Source organism: Dermochelys coriacea, chromosome 1 (genome assembly GCF_009764565.3).
Source record: "Dermochelys coriacea isolate rDerCor1 chromosome 1, rDerCor1.pri.v4, whole genome shotgun sequence".
Taxonomy (NCBI): Eukaryota; Metazoa; Chordata; order Testudines; family Dermochelyidae; genus Dermochelys; species Dermochelys coriacea.
The window spans coordinates 348,889,198-348,906,864 of record NC_050068.2 but is presented as its reverse complement, the minus strand read 5'-3'; the positions used below and the strand labels follow the sequence as shown (position 1 = coordinate 348,906,864).

The 17,667-nt window shown below is 44.2% G+C and overlaps 1 protein-coding gene across 4 annotated transcripts in view; it reads right to left on the bottom strand.

The window, feature by feature from the left end:
• Positions 1 to 17,667, bottom strand: part of UBE2H (ubiquitin conjugating enzyme E2 H) — a 76,141-nt gene that overhangs the window by 9,570 nt on the left and 48,904 nt on the right. For all 4 annotated transcript variants that reach the window (XR_005295730.2, XR_006276231.1, XM_038422516.2 and 1 more), the window contains exons 4-6: positions 11,520 to 11,559; positions 9,678 to 9,730; positions 4,491 to 4,619 (exon numbers count right to left, since the gene is read on the bottom strand). Coding sequence is in view for 2 of the 4 variants with exons in the window: in XM_038422516.2 (XP_038278444.1) it covers positions 4,491 to 4,619; positions 9,678 to 9,730; positions 11,520 to 11,559 (222 nt within the window). In the remaining 2 variants the exon portion in view is untranslated. The remainder of the gene's footprint in view (positions 1 to 4,490; positions 4,620 to 9,677; positions 9,731 to 11,519; positions 11,560 to 17,667) is intronic.

Genomic DNA, 17,667 nt, shown 5'->3' with positions numbered 1-17,667 from the left:
AGAATGACGTTTCCTTTTTGGTGATAGTATTCTCTTGTCGACACATATTTAGTTTGTTATCCACTATCACCCTGAGATCCTTTTCTGCAGTACTCCTTCCTAGGCAGTCATTTCAACTCTGACATCATAATCAAAAAGGCTGACAAAGGAGGTGCTGTCATCATCATGAATAGGTCGGAGTATGAACAAGAGGCTACTAGGCAGCTCTCCAAGCCATTACCCTCTGATCCCACTGAGAGTTACCAAAAGAAACTACAGCATTTGCTCAAGAAACTCCCTGAAAAAGCACAAGAACAAATCCGCACAGACACACCCCTGGAGCCCCGACCTGGGGTATTCTATCTGCTACCCAAGATCCATAAACCTGGAAATCCTGGACGCCCCATCATCTCAGGCATTGGCACCCTGACAGCAGGATTGTCTGGCTATGTAGACTCCCTCCTCAGGCCCTTCGTTACCAGCACTCCCAGCTATCTTCGAGACACCACCGATTTCCTGAGGAAACTACAGTCCATTGGTGATCTTCCTAAAAACACCATCCTGGCCACTATGGATGTAGAAGCCTCTACACCAACATTCCACACAAAGATGGACTACGAGCCGTCAGGAACAGTATCCCCGATACTGTCACGGCTAACCAGGTGGCTGAACTTTGTGACTTTGTCCTGACCCATAACTATTTCACATTTGGTGACAATGTATACCTTCAAATCAGCGGCACTGCGATGGGTACCCGCATGGCCCCACAGTATGCCAACATTTTTATGGCTGACTTAGAACAACGCTTCCTCAGCTCTCGTCCCCTAATGCCCCTACTCTACTTGCGCTACATTGATGACATCTTCATCATCTGGACCCATGGAAAAGAAGCTCTTGAGGAATTCCACCATGATTTCAACAATTTCCATCCCACCATCAACCTCAGCCTGGACCAGTCCACACAAGAGATCCACTTCCTGGACACTACGGTGCTAATAAGCGATGGTCACATAACCACCACCCTATATCGGAAACCTACTGACCGCTATTCCTACCTACATGCCTCTAGCTTTCATCCAGATCATACCACTCGATCCATTGTCTACAGCCAAGCGCTACGATATAACCGCATTTGCTCCAACCCCTCAGACAGAGACAAACACCTACAAGATCTCTATCATGCATTCCTACAACTACAATACCCACCTGCTGAAGTGAAGAAACAAATTGACAGAGCCAGAAGAGTACCCAGAAGTCACCTACTACAGGACAGGCCCAACAAAGAAAACAACAGAACGCCACTAGCCATCACCTTCAGCCCCCAACTAAAACCTCTCCAATGCATCATCAAGGATTTACAACCTATCCTGAAGGACGAGCCATCACTCTCACAGATCTTGGAAGACAGACCAGTCCTTGCTTACAGACAGCCCCCCAATCTGAAGCAAATACTCACCAGCAACCACACACCACACAACAGAACCACTAACCCAGGAACCTATCCTTGCAACAAAGCCCGTTGCCAACTCTGTCCACATATCTATTCAGGGGATACCATCATAGGGCCTAATCACATCAGCCACACTATCAGAGGCTCGTTCACCTGTACATCTACCAATGTGATATATGCCATCATGTGCCAGCAATGCCCCTCTGCCATGTACATTGGCCAAACTGGACAGTCTCTACGTAAAAGAATGAATGGACATAAATCAGACGTCAAGAATTATAACATTCAAAAACCAGTTGGAGAACACTTCAATCTCTCTGGTCACTCGATCACAGATCTTAGAGTGGCTATACTTCAACAAAAAAGCTTCAAAAACAGACTCCAACGAGAGACTGCTGAATTGGAATTAATTTGCAAACTGGATACAATTAATTTAGGCTTGCATAGAGACTGGGAATGGATGAGTCATTACACAAAGTAAAACTATTTCCCCCTGGTATTTCTCCCTCCCACCCCACCCCCCACTGTTCCTCTGATATTCTTGTTAACTGCTGGAATTAGCCTACCTTGCTTGTCACCATGAAAGGTTTTCCTCCTTTCCCCCCCCGCTGCTGGTGATGGCTTATCTTAAGTGATCACTCTCCTTACAGTGTGTATGATAAACCCATTGTTTCATGTTCTCTGTGTGTGTGTATATAAATCTCTCCTCTGTTTTTTCCACCAAATGCATCCGATGAAGTGAGCTGTAGCTCACGAAAGCTTATGCTCTAATAAATTTGTTAGTCTCTAAGGTGCCACCGGTACTCCTTTTCTTTTTGCGAATACAGACTAACACGGCTGCTACTCTGAAACCTATTTCCCATTTTGTATTTGTGCAATTGATTATTTCTTCTTAAATGGAGTACTTTGCATTTGTTCTTATTGAATTCATCCTATTTATTTCAGACGATATCTCCAGTTTGTCAAGACCATTTTGAATTCTAATCCTGTCCTCTAAAGAGCTTGCAACCCCTCCCACCTTGGTATTGTCCGCAAACTGTATAAGTATGTGATTATCCAAATAAATTTATGAAGATATTGAATAGAACCGGATCCAGGACAGATCCCTGGAGGACACCACTCAACATGCCCTTCCAGCTTGATTGTGAGCCACTGATAACTACTCTTCGAGTATGGTTTTCCAACCAGGTGAGGGCAAATTACAGGCCGCGGACCGGATGCGGCCCGTCAGGGGTTTCAGTCCGGCCCATGGGATTGCCAGCCCCATAGTGCAGGGGGGCTAAGGCAAGCTCTTTGCCTGCCCTGGCCCCGCACCGCTCCTGGAAGCAGCTGGCACCACGTCCCTGTGGCCCCTGGTGGAGGGGAGCACAGAGGGCTCCGTACATCGCCCTTGTCTACAGGCACTGCCCCCCACAGTTCCCATTGGCTGAGAACAGAAACCGCGGCCAATGGGAACCGCCTGCACTACCCCCACCCCCAGGAGCCAATGCCGGACATGCTGGCCACTTCCGCGAGTGGCGCAGGGCCAGGGCAGGCAGAGAGCCTGCCTTAGCCCAGCTGCACACCACTGTCACCCCAGAGAGATACACTTGAGATAAGGGGTGCTGGGCTGGAGCTCACACCCTGAACCCCTCCTGCATCCCAACCCCCTGCCCCAGCCCTGCATACAATTTCTCCACCCAGATATGGCCCTCAGGCCAAAAAGTTTGCCCACCCCTGATCTAGGCTATATTTCTCTAGTTTGCTCTTGAGAAGATCATGTGGGATAGTATCAAAAGCCTTACTAAAATTGAGATACATCACATCTATTGTTTCTACCCTGACCACAAGGCTTGTTACCATCTCAAAGAAGGAGATTAGGTTTGACAGGATTTGTTCTTGACATTTATCACCTTATTTTTTTCTAGGTGCTTACAGATTGATTGTTTGATTATTTACTCCATCATCTTTCCAGGTATCAAAGTCAAGTTGACTGGTCTATAATTCCCTGGGTTCTCCGTATTTCACTTTTTATAGATAGGTACTCTATTTGCCCTTTTCCGGTCCTCTGCAATCACTCCTGTCCTCCACGAGTTCTCAGAGATAATCACTAATGGCTCAAATCTCTTCAGACAGTTCCTTAAGTATTCTAGAATGTATTTCATTGGGCCCTGCCAATTTGAGGATATCTATCTTGCCTAAGTAATTCTTAACTTGTTCTTTTCTTATTTTAACCTCAGAACCTACCCCAGTTACACTGATGTTCACTATGTTAGTCATCCTATCATTGCTAACTTTTTTGGTGAAAACAAACAAAAAAATCATTTATTTCAGCCATCGCTGCATTTTCTCTCCTTTCCTCCTCGTTGAGTAATAGACATTCCCTGTCTGTGTGCTTCATGATTTATGCAAATCTCTAACTATTAGAGACCCAGATGAGACCTATATGGGGTCAGATTATCCAACATCTTTCTACTGAAGAGTTCCTATACTGCCTCTGGAGGTATCTGGCACTGATCCAGCATGACAATTCCTACATTATTTTAAGGGAAGCCCAACAGTCACATTTATGCACATGCACCCGCGCGCAAACACAACAAAATGGGATGAGCTAATGGCATGACTGGTGCACAACTTTGTTTATTTTTAAATAAAATACCCCTGGGAAAAAACAGCCAGAAAAATTTCTGTGCTACTTTAGCTACAAAAATATTCCTAACTCCTCCAAACTTCTGAAGTTTGCTTTTAAAGTTGGGGACCTTCGGAAACAGCCTTTAACTTAGTTCCCTTCCGTTTCTAAATTCTAATAGTTTGCCAATACATTCCCCACATCCAAGCTAAGCAGAACTGTTCCCAACATTGTATTCTACAGACCAGCTTTAAATTTAAAATGACAGTGGTTCATCCACTCTTCCCAGAAGACTATCCCCACTCTCAAATTAAATCGATTTATTTTAGAGCCATAGTGGTCATCAGACAAAAAGGTATTTAAAGATGTATAGTGAAGAGAACAAGTTTCTTCCGAACAGCAATAGATCAAAGTGATACCATTAATTTTTCAACATTCCATTGACTCCCTTACCTTTAATTTTCTGTTTGTATTCTTCCGGTCGGTGGAGATACATGGCTGCAGCGTCACCATTTAGAGGATCTATGGGGTTAGGATAGGCCAGCAACTGGGGCAGGAACGACTCAAATATATTGGTAAGATCTGCAAGACAAATTAACACAAAAATCACATTGCAGATCTACATCTCAAATCCACAGATAACCAAGTTAAACATCAGTGGAACTGTGTATTGCTGTAGTCAGACATTAAGATGGTGTAAAGCTTATGGAAGCTTAAATTCATACAAGTTTTCCTGTCCTAAACTGCAAATATAGTTGAGAATTTGTGTGATAATGGAGCTTCCAACATTTTATGCCCAAAGTATTTTATACTTCTATAGCATCTTTCATCTGAAGATCTCAAAGCACTTTACAAACACAAATAAGCTTCTTCAGCATCCCTATGGAGATTCATGAAACACTGTTACTTAAAGAAAGTGAGGCAGAGGATAAATGATATACCCAAGCTCATACAGCAAATATAGCAGGAATTAGACCCAGACCATTCTTTTATGCTTTAAACTTTGGACACTTTTCCCTCCCAACTGCCTCATAATAAATTCTGCCTGCTTCCTCTCACATTACTGTCTTTAAATAAATCGGTTCCTAGACTTAAAATTGACATCTCAGCACAATACAGTTTCCACAGAGCTTCAATAGTTATGATAATAAAAAGAGCAACCAACAAGTTCATTCTCCCATTTCAAAACAATTAACAGCACGCGAAGAGATCCACATTAATGCCTTACTGCCAGTTGGCATTTACTACTAATAATCCACGACAGGGAAACATGTTTCTGGTGCTGATGAGTAATTGTGAACACATGAAACCATCCTCCACACCCCACCTCCAAAAGAGACATACGCACCATACTTCAAAGATGAGGGTGTGAAGCAACAGACTGTGCCATTCCTTCTTGGATGCTTCAGGCAGGCTCCAGAAGGGCTATATACGCCCACATAGATGGAAGAGTAAGCCCGCAGTGTGTAGTTAGGAGGGTGATTTTGCAATGTTTAACTTCAGCAGTTAAAGACTAGCAGATGCATGTAGATTTTTTTTTTTAAATAAAAAGCAGGTTCACCCTTTCAAATACTCATTTTTATTTTATTAGCATCCGCTTTTCATCTGGATAGTATGTAGGCTTCCCTCATCCTTCACCCCCTTTCTGGTGGCAAAGAAAACCTAATGGAGTAGCTACAGCACAAACAACAAAAATGTCTTTTACTGCTGCTAATCAAAAGAGGGCTTTTTGGGGTGGGAGGAGGGGAAGAGGGCAGGAAGAGACCCCACCCACAGTTTCTCAGCCAAGATTAAACTTATCCTGCACCTGGATCTTACCCCTATTGGTTTACATTGTAGGTCTACGCTGCAATTAAGAACTTGCGGCTGGCCTGTGCCAACTGACTCAGGCTCGTGGGGCTCAGGCTAAGGGGTTGTTTAGTTGTTGTGGAGACTTTCAAGCTCAAGCTGGAGCCCAGGCTCTAGGACCCAGTGAAGTGGCAGGGTCCCAGAGCTTGGGCAGTCTGGAGCCTGAGCATCTACACTGCAATTAAACAGCCCATTTGCCTGAGCCCCATGAGCCTGAGTCATCTGGCACAGGCCAGCTGCGCGTGTCTAACTGCAGCATAGACATAACCTAGGAGAGCTAGCACCATGTGAACTGCTAGCTCTCTGCAGACCACCTGCAAGTGCTCCTACAGAACGCACAGTGGGAACCTCTGGCCTGGACATAGCACCGGGGAAGAGACTACTCAATTATTGTCAAATCTTCCTTCCTGCGTTAACACATCCTGCATATGTAGAAACTCCAGGGTATTGACTAGCTGAGTCACTTCAGTGTGAAGGTGGCATAGCAGGGACGGAAATTAGGGTCTGCCTACATACAAGAGTTGCACAGTTTTAAGCCAGTGCAACATCACACCTTTAGTTAAACCAATGCAACTCTGTGCATAGACCAGCCCTTAGTTATTTGCAGCTAAATTATACAAGAGACCGTTTCTAAAATGCCAGGTTTTTTTTAAACTTAATTTTCTATTGAACAGAAAAGCCGCTGCTAAGGGCAGGTAGATAGAGAAAGGAAGGCTACAAGAAACACTCTTAAGAAGGACACAAATGTCTCTGGGCCAAGTTTCGTGCATTGAAATGCCAGTTGTCACAGTCAGCTACTTGTGGGCTGAAGTGCAACAGCTTCTTGAAGTGTAGTCCTACTCTCAGAAGGGATCACAAAAATAGCATGGTACAAGCAAAGGCAAGAATGTTTTCCCAATGGTATTGTGACTAGTTCCTTCTGTCTACTCTAGCACTTAAGCCATTATTAGCAACAGGTTTGTTTCTTAGGCCCTGTCTACACTACCGGGGCAAATCAAACTAAGTTACACTACTCCAGCTATGTGAATAACGTAGCTGGAGTCTACATAGCTTAGGTGGATTTACTGTGGTGCCTACACCACGCTGCATTGACGGGAGATGCTCGCCCATCGACTTACCTTACTCTTCTCATTCTAGTGAAGTACTGGAGTCTACCAGAGAGCACTCTGAGGTCGATTTAGCGGGTCTTCACTAGATCCATTAAATTGACTCCCATTGCATTGATCACAGCAGTGTGGATCCCCGGTAAGCGTAGACATGGCTTCATGACTTATTTTATAACCCAGCTGCCAGTTTCAATTCCTTCCACTGGGAAAACTAGAAATATTTAATGCTTCCCAGTTTAAGATTAAATGGAAAGGGGAGTTTAGTTAGCAACAGAGCAAGAAAGCCCAAAAGAAAGCCAGCTCAAAATAGCCTCTTTCCTCTTTAAATGCCTGCCTTCTCCAGTCCTCTCTTTTCCAAGTCCCAACTAAACCAATGCTTCATTGTTAGCACTGCCTGGATGTGCACAGTATGCCTAAAATGAAGGCACTTTTGTGCTAAGAAGGGTTTGGTGCTTTACTACTTAAATAAAATGAATCTACTAAATTATGGTCTTAAAAGTCTAGTGGATTTATTGGTAGCAACCATAAGAACTTTCCATCTAATTTCTGTTGGGTCAGCTAGTCCAGACCTTCTCTACCAATACAGGATTGGTTTGTTTTAAAGGTCAAATGCATAACATAATAGTATATAGGAAGATTTTTTTCCCAGATTGCTTTCACCCTCCAAAATTAGATCCTTCAGTGTTTCTGTTGCAGAGAGAAATTTCTTGCGTTCCTTGAATACATGGCTGTGTCTCTAAATGTCAAGGTGACTGATGACTTATAACTGGAGGGGGAAAAAAAAGTAGGTCTAATGCAGACTATGACACCAGCAACACAATCAAAGAACAAAAAGGAGTTACCTCTTCACTGTTCCAAAGCATCCTCCAGAAAAAATAAGGAAGTTTGGAATAAGATGAATGGCATTAAAAAAGTGCATTATTTGACAAGTTGTTGATTGGTGTAGAATGACACCTATGTAGCACCCATGTGATGGAACATACCAACAGTACATCCTGATTTTGTCTATAACGTATAATTATAGATTTTTGAAGGCTCTGAGATCACCTTTACACACCATAGAAGAGCAGTAAGTACTGCAGTTGTTTTCCCTCCCTTTACAGTCCACAAAAATGCCAAAAATACAGAAGCATTCTTAAGAAACCAATTCCAGAAAGTGTTCATATGACATTTTGTTCATAAATACTGTAGCAACCCTGCTGCAATTGTCCACAGTAGCATCCCTTAAAACAGGAAGCTATTTTTGCACAGCTTACAAACCAGTATCCAGACTGCTAGTGTACAATGTCAGAATAGCAAACACAGTGAAGCAATTCTAATTTGTCAGTCAGATACATCATCTGCAGCTGGCTTTAAGACTGTTGAACAAAAGTGCACATTGCTCATTTAGTACTCTAGCTACTTATCCCCACTGTTGGGTTTTCTCAGGGTAAAGTCCATTGCTGAGAATGAACATTCATGGTACAATCAGTGTAGAAGTAAAAGAAAGCTCTCCTCACCTTATAAACTACCACAAGTCTTTCCTGTATTCCTCAGCAAAAAAGATACATACAATAGAAAACCTGACCCCTAGCTGCAGATGCAACATAATAGCATGAGTTTTTAATTGTGCAGTCCCAACATAAGTACTTTGGCATTTTTACTACAGGTATGTAGCAGGTCCAGTACTTGGATCCACTGCTTCCATTGAATAATTTGTAAGAAAATTAAAGCAGTTTGGTCTTTAAAGTAGCAATTTGTCACTTTGGCAATAGGTTCAGAACATTGACAGAGTCAAGAAACCAGGGAAACTAGAAATAGGTGAGAACTTTTCAAGGTGAAAAGTCAAAGGTAAAGCATTTATATTGTGTGCATACTGCTTAACACCATACATCAAAGTGTGAATGTAGTGTCCATAAACTACACCCTGAGAAGTTCAGTGCAGCCCAGCATATAAGAGAATGAGCTATTAAATATCTGTTCTGTTTAACAGTTTCAGACTTGCATAAGAATTTTTTTTCTCAGAGTCCTTGTCACTATAAATTGATCTTGTTAGACCTCTAAAGCTAAACATAATCAAGTCTGGCCAGTAACTGGATGGGAGACCTCCCAGGAAAACATGTTTTGCAGGAAGTGGTGTAGACAAATTACTAGATGGTATCACTTCTCCTAAGTGGTTCTGAAACAATGATGCAATTTGATGATGAAGGGGAATAAGTGTTTCTGATGGCACCTTACTTAAAAAATCTATCAAGATCCCAACCAGAGTCAAAGAACGCCTTCACCCTTCCTATCTGAAATTCAGTTTGGATTACTGCAGTCTGGTTACTTAAAAATCTCCCCCATATTTTCATCTGGATACTGGAGCATTCTTCACTTCCTATCCTGAAGTGTTGCTGTGTTACTGTTGAGAAGTTGCCACATTTCACCTCAGAGATGGCTGCACTTTAGTGGTGGGTTGAGTGATTCCAGGACAATGTTTACAGAATACTTCAGCATCTTTGGGATGAAAGGAGCTGCGGAAGTAATATTTTCATATCAAGCTTCTGTTGCTAAATTGAACTTGGTTCAGTGAAAAAACCCCTACAATTTTGCTCATACTTTCCAAGACAGATCTTCGAGCACTCACCTCCAACAAGCTATATTAAGGTATTAAAACCAAATAAATGATGAAATGTGTCACCACACAGTGAATTGCCAAACTCACCATAGAGAGCTGTCCAAGTTTGATTAATTACATCTAGACATACAGTTCCTGACCTGAAACAGATGGAGAGAATGGAATTAAAACATGTACAAGTTAGCAAAATACTTGTAGGATTTAGCAGTTTTAACCCCTCACACTCCTCACTACCAAGCAGGGACCAAATATTACACTCTGGATTAGAGCAAAATATAGGGCAGCCATAATGACTAGGACATCTTCCATACTATGTACAGAAACTAGATTTTTCTAAGCAAGGGATGAAGAGAAAGGGCACAGTAACTTGGAGCAGAATTTACATAGGGGGAATCTCACTTGAGAGTAAGACTGGAAAGAAAGGAGGGGCTTCATTTAACACAGTGGTTCTCAAGAGAGGGTCTGCGAGCCCTTCCAGGGGGGCTGTGGGGCCCCACGGCTAAAACCCAGAGCCTGAGCTCCAGCACCTCCCGCATGGCTGAAGCCGGGAGCAGCAGGGCTGAATTCTGTAGCCCCAAGCCTCAGTGCTTCCCACAGGGCAGAAGCCCTGAGCACATGGGCAGAGTTGGGGGGGCAGGGGACATGGTGATGTTCCCCCACCAGCCCCCGAAACTACAGTGCAAGAGCAGGGCAGTCCTGAGGCAGCTCCAGACTCCCGCTCCACCTCCTCCCGCCCCCTGGCCAGATCGGAGGCGGGAAGCCAGAGCTGGGCAGCTTGGTCCACTGCTGCTCTGGCTGGTGCCACGGAGCAGGCAGCCGTGGCATTCATCTCCTGCTGCTGCTGGGGGTTGAAGCTGCTCCTCAGCTCCCAGACCCGCTTTGCTCATGCAGCCGGTAAGAGCTGCTTGGGTGTGTGGGGGGGGACCTGGCTCCATGGCTGGCAGAGCCCTTGGGGAACAGAGCCCACAGGGGAGACCTCCCAGTGCACAGCCCCTAGCTATCCCTCTTCCTGCACCCTGAGCTACCCCTCTGCCCGCACACGGCCCCAGCTACCTCTCTCCCTGCACTCTGAGCTCTTTTCAAACTTTTTGAGCTAAGCCCTCCCCACCTGTGTTATAATTTTAAGTTGCCTCCCCCCCGCAACCCAAACAGGCTGGGTGGCCTGCTGAGGTGAGTCGGGGTGGGGGTGGCGCTCCCTCCCTGGACCCCGCCGTGCAGAGCTGGCTCAAGCCCTGCTGGCGCCTGCCCCCCCCCCAAACAGAAGTCAAACTACACCTATGCCCAAGCCTCCTCTTTCCCCCACCCCAACACAAAGCCCCGAGGTCCCCCTCCCCCCGCTGGGCCCTGGAATTTTTATTGCATGTTTGGGGGGTGGGGGTCTCAAAGAAAAAGGTTGAGAACCTCTGATTTAACAGACATCTCAACAAACTGACTATATGGAAGTGACCAGATTTTTATGGTTTCCTTTAAGAAGGGTCTTCTAGGATGTATTTTCCATAATTTATGAACTAATGCTAACCAACAGAGGAGCTGGTGGGTCTAGCTAGAGTTATTGTCATGAGAAGCATCTCTGAAAAGGGGAACTAGCAACACTGGACCTTCTATGCCACATGTGCCTCATTTATTTATAAAAGCACTCAATGTTGCCTGTGCATAGATCACATAAAGAAGTCTTCTGCAGTATGTTTCCTACTCAGTACTTCATACAACCTGAACTCTACTGGAAAAGTTACCTGTGGGGTAGTTTTATGAAACTGTCCCCTCAGATCAAATTCTTACCCTGGACTGTTAGTGTTAGTTTAGATGACAGCTTTATTCCGCCCTACTAGCACACTATGAAAAAGCTGTTTTGGCTTTCTTACGAAAGCATAACAACTAGAATTAAATAGTACCCCAATCAGAAATACCACAAACTAAGGATTTACTTACGCTTCGTCAATATTAGGATGGAAAATTTTATTCATGAATCCTGTAAAGAGAGACAGTGGTTAATAGCAGAAAGTAGCCACAAAAAATTAGCACACTTGGTAAGCAGTTTACAGAAAAGAAGTGAGCCCTCATCTGAATAATTTCAATGGAAACCTTGGCTTAGCTATATATACCTATGTGACCTTTCAAATATACAAGTCATATTTGACCCTAGGATCCTCTGCTGTTCACTTCAAGCTCACCAAAGCCTCCAATTACAGACAATTGTATTGCAAGTATTAAAAGTATTTTGCATCCAGTATTATCTTGAAAAATCTTGCCCATCAGAACCATTAAGCTCATGGGTTTTTTTTTTTGTTTTGTTTGTTTTTAAGATAAAATGCTTTACAAAGCTGCAGGGTTTTTGGAACAAACAAAGATCTAAGCTTAGGGTTTGCTCTAGGATTAACCTTTCTTTCTAAAATGGTCTTTCCAACAAAGGTCTTCTATAAACTTTCAATCTCAATATTAAGCAGCCTTCGTAAGGCATTTAGAGGCATCTGGTACTGCAGAAACATACAGCTAACACTTGTTAACATTCTGTAGCAATAGTAAGAGAACAATTGATACCTCAGGTCTTTAGAAAACACAGCAACAGAAGTATTTCAATTTCAAGACTCAGGCAAGTCTAAGAAGAGTGGTCTGAACTCAAAATAGTTGCTATTTTGATAATGTTTTTTGTTCTGGCTTCTAGTTTACAGAAATGAAAAATTCTATGGTTTGACAGCATGACAAGAACGTCACAATAAACTAACTTGCTTTGCACTTTAAGATTACCTCATGGTCCAAGTCCAAAAAGCCTGTCCCTCCCCCAAAGAGCTCACACTGTAAGTAAAAGAGATGGATATAGACAGGGAAGGAAAATGAGAACATTGGTCAACATGTTAGGCATTGGGCTCTGCACACCAGCAACCTAGCTGTTAAATTTGTGTAGGTGTCATGGAAAAGGAGTGGCATAAGTAGAGTTTTGACAGTGAATAAGGAGTTACTTTTGTGGATGTTCACAGGGAGCTCCTCCCAAGCACAGAGGGCAGCACAGGAGAAAACACAAAGGTGCTTGTTTGAAAATTTAGCAAGTGGGCAATGGATGTGACATCATGTGTTGATTTTAGTCAGGAATCAACATCGATAGTGAATGAGACAGATAGGGTGGGGCTAAGACATGATAGGGTTGCCAGGTGTCTGGTTTTCAACATGAACACCCAGTAGAAAAGGGACCCTGGTGGCTCCTGTCAGGCAGTTAAAAGTCGAGTTGGCCTCCCGCAACGGGGCAGACAGTGTCTGCCTGGCTCCACCTGGCTCCCAGGAAGCTGGTAGCATCTCCCTCTGGCTCCGAGGCAAGGGGCGGCCCCAGTGGCTCCATGCACTGCCCCCAGCTCTAGCGCCGGGACCGCAGCTCCCATTGGCTGGGAACTGTGGCCAATGGGAGCTGTGGGGGTGGCACCTGTAGGCAGGGGCAGCATGTGGAGCTGCCTGGCTATGCCTCCCTCCGCCTAGGAGCCAGAGATAGATGCTGTCAGCTTCCAGGAGCTGCCTGATGTGAGCGCCGCCTGGAGCCCGCACCCCACACCTCCTCCCACACACGCACACTCCTTCCTGAAACCCGCACCCCATCCTCCTGCCTCAGCCCTGAGCCCCCTCCTTCACCCCAACCCTCTCATCCCCAGACCCACACCAGAGCCTGCAGCCCCAACCAGAGCCCTCCCCCTCGCCCAGCCCAGAGCACCCTCTTGCACCCAAACCCCTCACTTCTGGCCCCAGCCAGAGTCCTCACCCCAATCCCCTGCCCCAGCCCAGTGAAAATGAGTGAGCAAGCAAAGGTGGGGGAGAGCAAGCAACAGAGGGAGAGGGGATGAAGTGAGTGGGCGTGGGGCCTTGGGAAAGGGGTGGAGCAAGGGTGTTTGGTTTTCTGCAAATAGGAAGTTGGCAACACTAACATGAAGGGACTTGAAAGTGAAGACATAGCTTATGTTTGATGTGAGAGAAGGAGGAGCCAGTGGAGGGATGTGAAAAGAGGGATGACGTGGTCAAAGTGACAGGCTAGGAAAATGATCTTTGCAGCAGCATTCTGAATGGAAACATGCAGGAATAGACTGCATTTGTCAAGGTCAGAGAGAATGTTGCAGTAATCCAGCTGTGAGATGAGAGGCTGGACCTCATCTCAGAGTAAAGTATAGATGGCACCTCAGATTCCCCACTCCCTGCAATAGAAGAGGATGGATCTCGACTGTTCTCAGTGGTAGCAGATGACAGAACAAGGAGTAATGGTCTCAAGTTGCAGTGGGGGAGGTTTAGGTTGGATAGTAGGAAAAACTTTTTCACTAGGAGAGTGGTGAAACACTGGAATGAGTTACCTAGGGAGGTGGTGGAATCTCCTTCCTTAGAAGTTTTTAAGGTCAGGCTTGACAAAGCCCTACCTGGGATGATTTAGTTGGGGATTGGTCCTGCTTTGAGCAGGGAGTTGGACTAGATGACTTCCCGAGGTCCCTTCCAACCCTGATATGCTATGTTTGACCTCCTTTATATACACAATTTAGAGGCTGCCAGTTTTTTCTTGGCTTTGCCAAACAAAATAAGTTAACAGATCTCTAAAATTTCAAGAACTGGACTGATTTCAGTGGGCTCCTGGCACCTTAATGCAATTTCCTCTGAGATTTTGACTCTCTGGTCAGAATGACAGTGAAGTGGTATCCTGATGTCTGAAATTTAGAAATAAGAGTAAACCTGTGAACTATTCTCAGAGTCACCTTATACTTCTGAACCTACAAAAGTCTGTCCTTCACTGAAGGAGCCATAAGCAAACTTGTGTCTTACAGACTAAGCGGCTATAGTAAGAAGCTATCTTGATAGTCAAAATAAATTGAAGTTCACAGGGGACATCTACAGAAACCAATTGACCTTTCTGGTATGAGAAGCTACAGACTTCTGTATCTGAGGACAGACTCCCAAATTCTGTCAAAAAGAAAAGGAGTACTTGTGGCACCTTAGAGACTAACAAATTTATTAGAGCATAAGCTTTCGTGAGCTACAGCTCACTTCATCGGATGCATCCGATGAAGTGAGCTGTAGCTCACGAAAGCTTATGCTCTAATAAATTTGTTAGTCTCTAAGGTGCCACAAGTACTCCTTTTCTTTTTGCGAATACAGACTAACACGGCTGCTACTCTGAAACCAAATTCTGTCATCTACTTCAGATGGCTTCTATGGACAGATTTGTACATTCAGGGCACTGGCTTCTCGTTTTGTCAAAACCCTCATTAAAAAACACGCATGATGGTCGCACACCATAGACCTCTGACACCTTGCAAAGTTGGCCCTCTGAATGGAATATTCACAGCAATGTGCCACAAGGAATCATAGGACTGGAAGGGACCATGAGAGGTCATCTAGTCCAGTGCCCTGCACTCATGGCAGGAGACCATGCCTGACAGGGTGTTTGTCTTACCTGCTCTTAAAAATCTCCAGTGATGGAGATTCCACAACCTCCCTAGGCAATTTATTCCAATGCTTAACCACCCTGACAGTTAGGAAGTTTTTCCTAATGTCCAACTTAAACCTCCCTTGCTGCAATTTAAGCCCATTGCTTCTTGTCCTATCCTCAGAGGTTAAGAAAAACAATTTTCCTCCCTCCTGCTTGTAACATTTTATGTACTTGAAAATGGTTATGTCGCCTCTCAGTCTTCTCTTTTCCAGACTAAACAAACCCCCCCTCCTTTTTTTTTTTTTTTTTCAATCTTCCCTCAGGTCATGTTTTCTAGACCTTTAATCATTTTTGTTGCTCTTCTCTGGACTCTCTCCAATTTTTCCACATCCTTCCTGAAATGTGGCGCCCAGAACTAGGCCTCAACTGGAGCACTGTGTCCAATAAGTGCAGAGTAGAGCGGAAGAATTACTTCGTGTCTTGCTTACAAACTCCTGCTAATACATCCCAGAATAATGCTTGGTTTTTTGTTTTTTTTTTTGGCAACAGTTTACTCTGTTGACTCATTTAGCTTGTGATCTATTATGACCCCCCCAGATCCCTTTCTGCAATACTCCTTTCTAGATAGTAATTTCCCATTTTGTATGTGTGCAACTGATCGTTCCTTCCTAAATAAGAGTACTTTGCATTTGTTCTTATTGAATTTCATCCTATTTACTTCAGACCATTTTTCCAGTTTGTCTAGATAATTTTGACTTTTAATCCTATTCTCCAAAGTACTTGCAACCCTTCTCCAACCCCTCCGCTTGGTATTGTCCGCCGACTTTATAAGTGTACTTTCTATGCCATTATGTAAATCACTGATAAAGATATTGAACAGAACTGGAACCAAAACTGATCCCTGTGGGAACCCCACTTGTTATCTCCTTCCAGCATGACTGTGAACCATTGATGACTACTCTCTGTGAACGGTTTTCTAATCAGTTTTGCACCCACCTTATAGTAGCTCCATCTAGCTTCTATTTCCCTAGTTTGTTTATGAGAAGGTCATGCGAGACGGCATCAAAAGCTTTATTAAAGTCAAGATATACCACGTCTACTGCTTCCCCCCATCCACAAGGCTTGTTACCTTGTTAAAGAAAGTTATCAGGTTGGTTTGACACAATTTGTTCTTAACAAATCCATGCTGACTGTTACTTACCACCTTATCTTCTAGATGTTTGCAAATTGCTTAATTATTTGCTCCATTATCTTTCTGGGTACTGAAGTTAAGCTGACTGGTCCGTAATTCCCTGGGTTGTCCTCATTTCCCTTTTAATAGATTGGAAAGGGGCAAATATAGTGCCAGTCTCCTGGAATCTCTCCCGTCTTCCATGACTTTCAAAGATAATCGCTAATGGCCCTGATATCTCCTCAGTCAGCTCCTTAAGTATTCTAGGATGAATTTCATCAGGCTCTGGTGACTTGAAGACATCTAATTTGTCTAAGTACTTTTTAACTTGTTCTTTCCCTATTTTAGCGTCTTCTGATCCTACCTCATTTTCACTAGTGTTCACTATGTTAGATGTCCAATCACTACCAACCTTCTTGGTGAAAACCGGAACAAGGAAGTCATTAAGCACTTCTGCAATTTCCATATTTTCTGTTATGGTTCCCCCCCCACACACATCGAGTAATGGGCCTATGCTGTCCTTGGTCTCTTCTTTAAGACTTCTTTAAGCCGACATCAAGGACGGTTTCTGGAGATAGTGGTCAGCCAAGTAAGATGTGGCTATGAATAGCCCCAAGATAGGATTTAAAGTACTGGCAGTGCTTGCTCAGCATCACAAACTACCTTCTCTGGGATATACTTTTTCTTAGAGGCAGAGCAAGATTACCAAGATGACTAGTTGCTATCTTGAAAGGCAACTGTCCTAGTCTTACCTGATGAATCGGAGCCAAAAGGTCTTTCTGTTGAAGGCACATTTCATATTTTAATTGCTCTCTAGGTCGTTCAAACTTTAGGGTACATCTACACTGGAAAGAAACTCTGGTGCCAAGTCTCAAAGCCGAGGTCAACTGACTTAGGCTCAGGCTGTGGGGCTAAAAATAGCAGTTTAGATGTTCCTACTTGGGCTGGAGCTGCTCCTCTCTTCAGGCCTCAGAGCCCAGGCCCCAGCCCAAGTGGAAACATCTACACTGATATTTTTAGCCCCACAGCATAAGCCTCTCAAGCCAGAGTCAACTGACCCCAAGCTCTGAGACTCTGTACCCTGAGTTCTTCTTTCCAGCATAGACATACCTTTGGAGTTTAACCCCATGGACTGTTTGAGACAGACTGTACTGCCTGAATCAGGACCTCATGTCCACTTCTTCAGGCGGAATGACTGCTTTGGTACTAGAAATATGGTAGTGCAGGAGGAAGAGTCAATGGGAACATGGACTGGAAGCTGTCTCACTATCCCTTCCACCACTGCAACTGCACAAACTATCTGCAGTGCTGGCCTGTAGCAGCTGGGACATTCTTGCACCAATCGCTACTTCCCCTCCATATCAGGAATTGGCTGCATTCCGTCATGCATTGCCTCAAAGGGCAGCCCATCGCTTATCTGTGTTCAAAGTACAGCCAGCAGGTTGTGAGAGAGGTCCCATGAAGACTTTTCTGATGCATAGTACAGCCCTCTAACAAGAGCAGTGATTGGTAGCCCT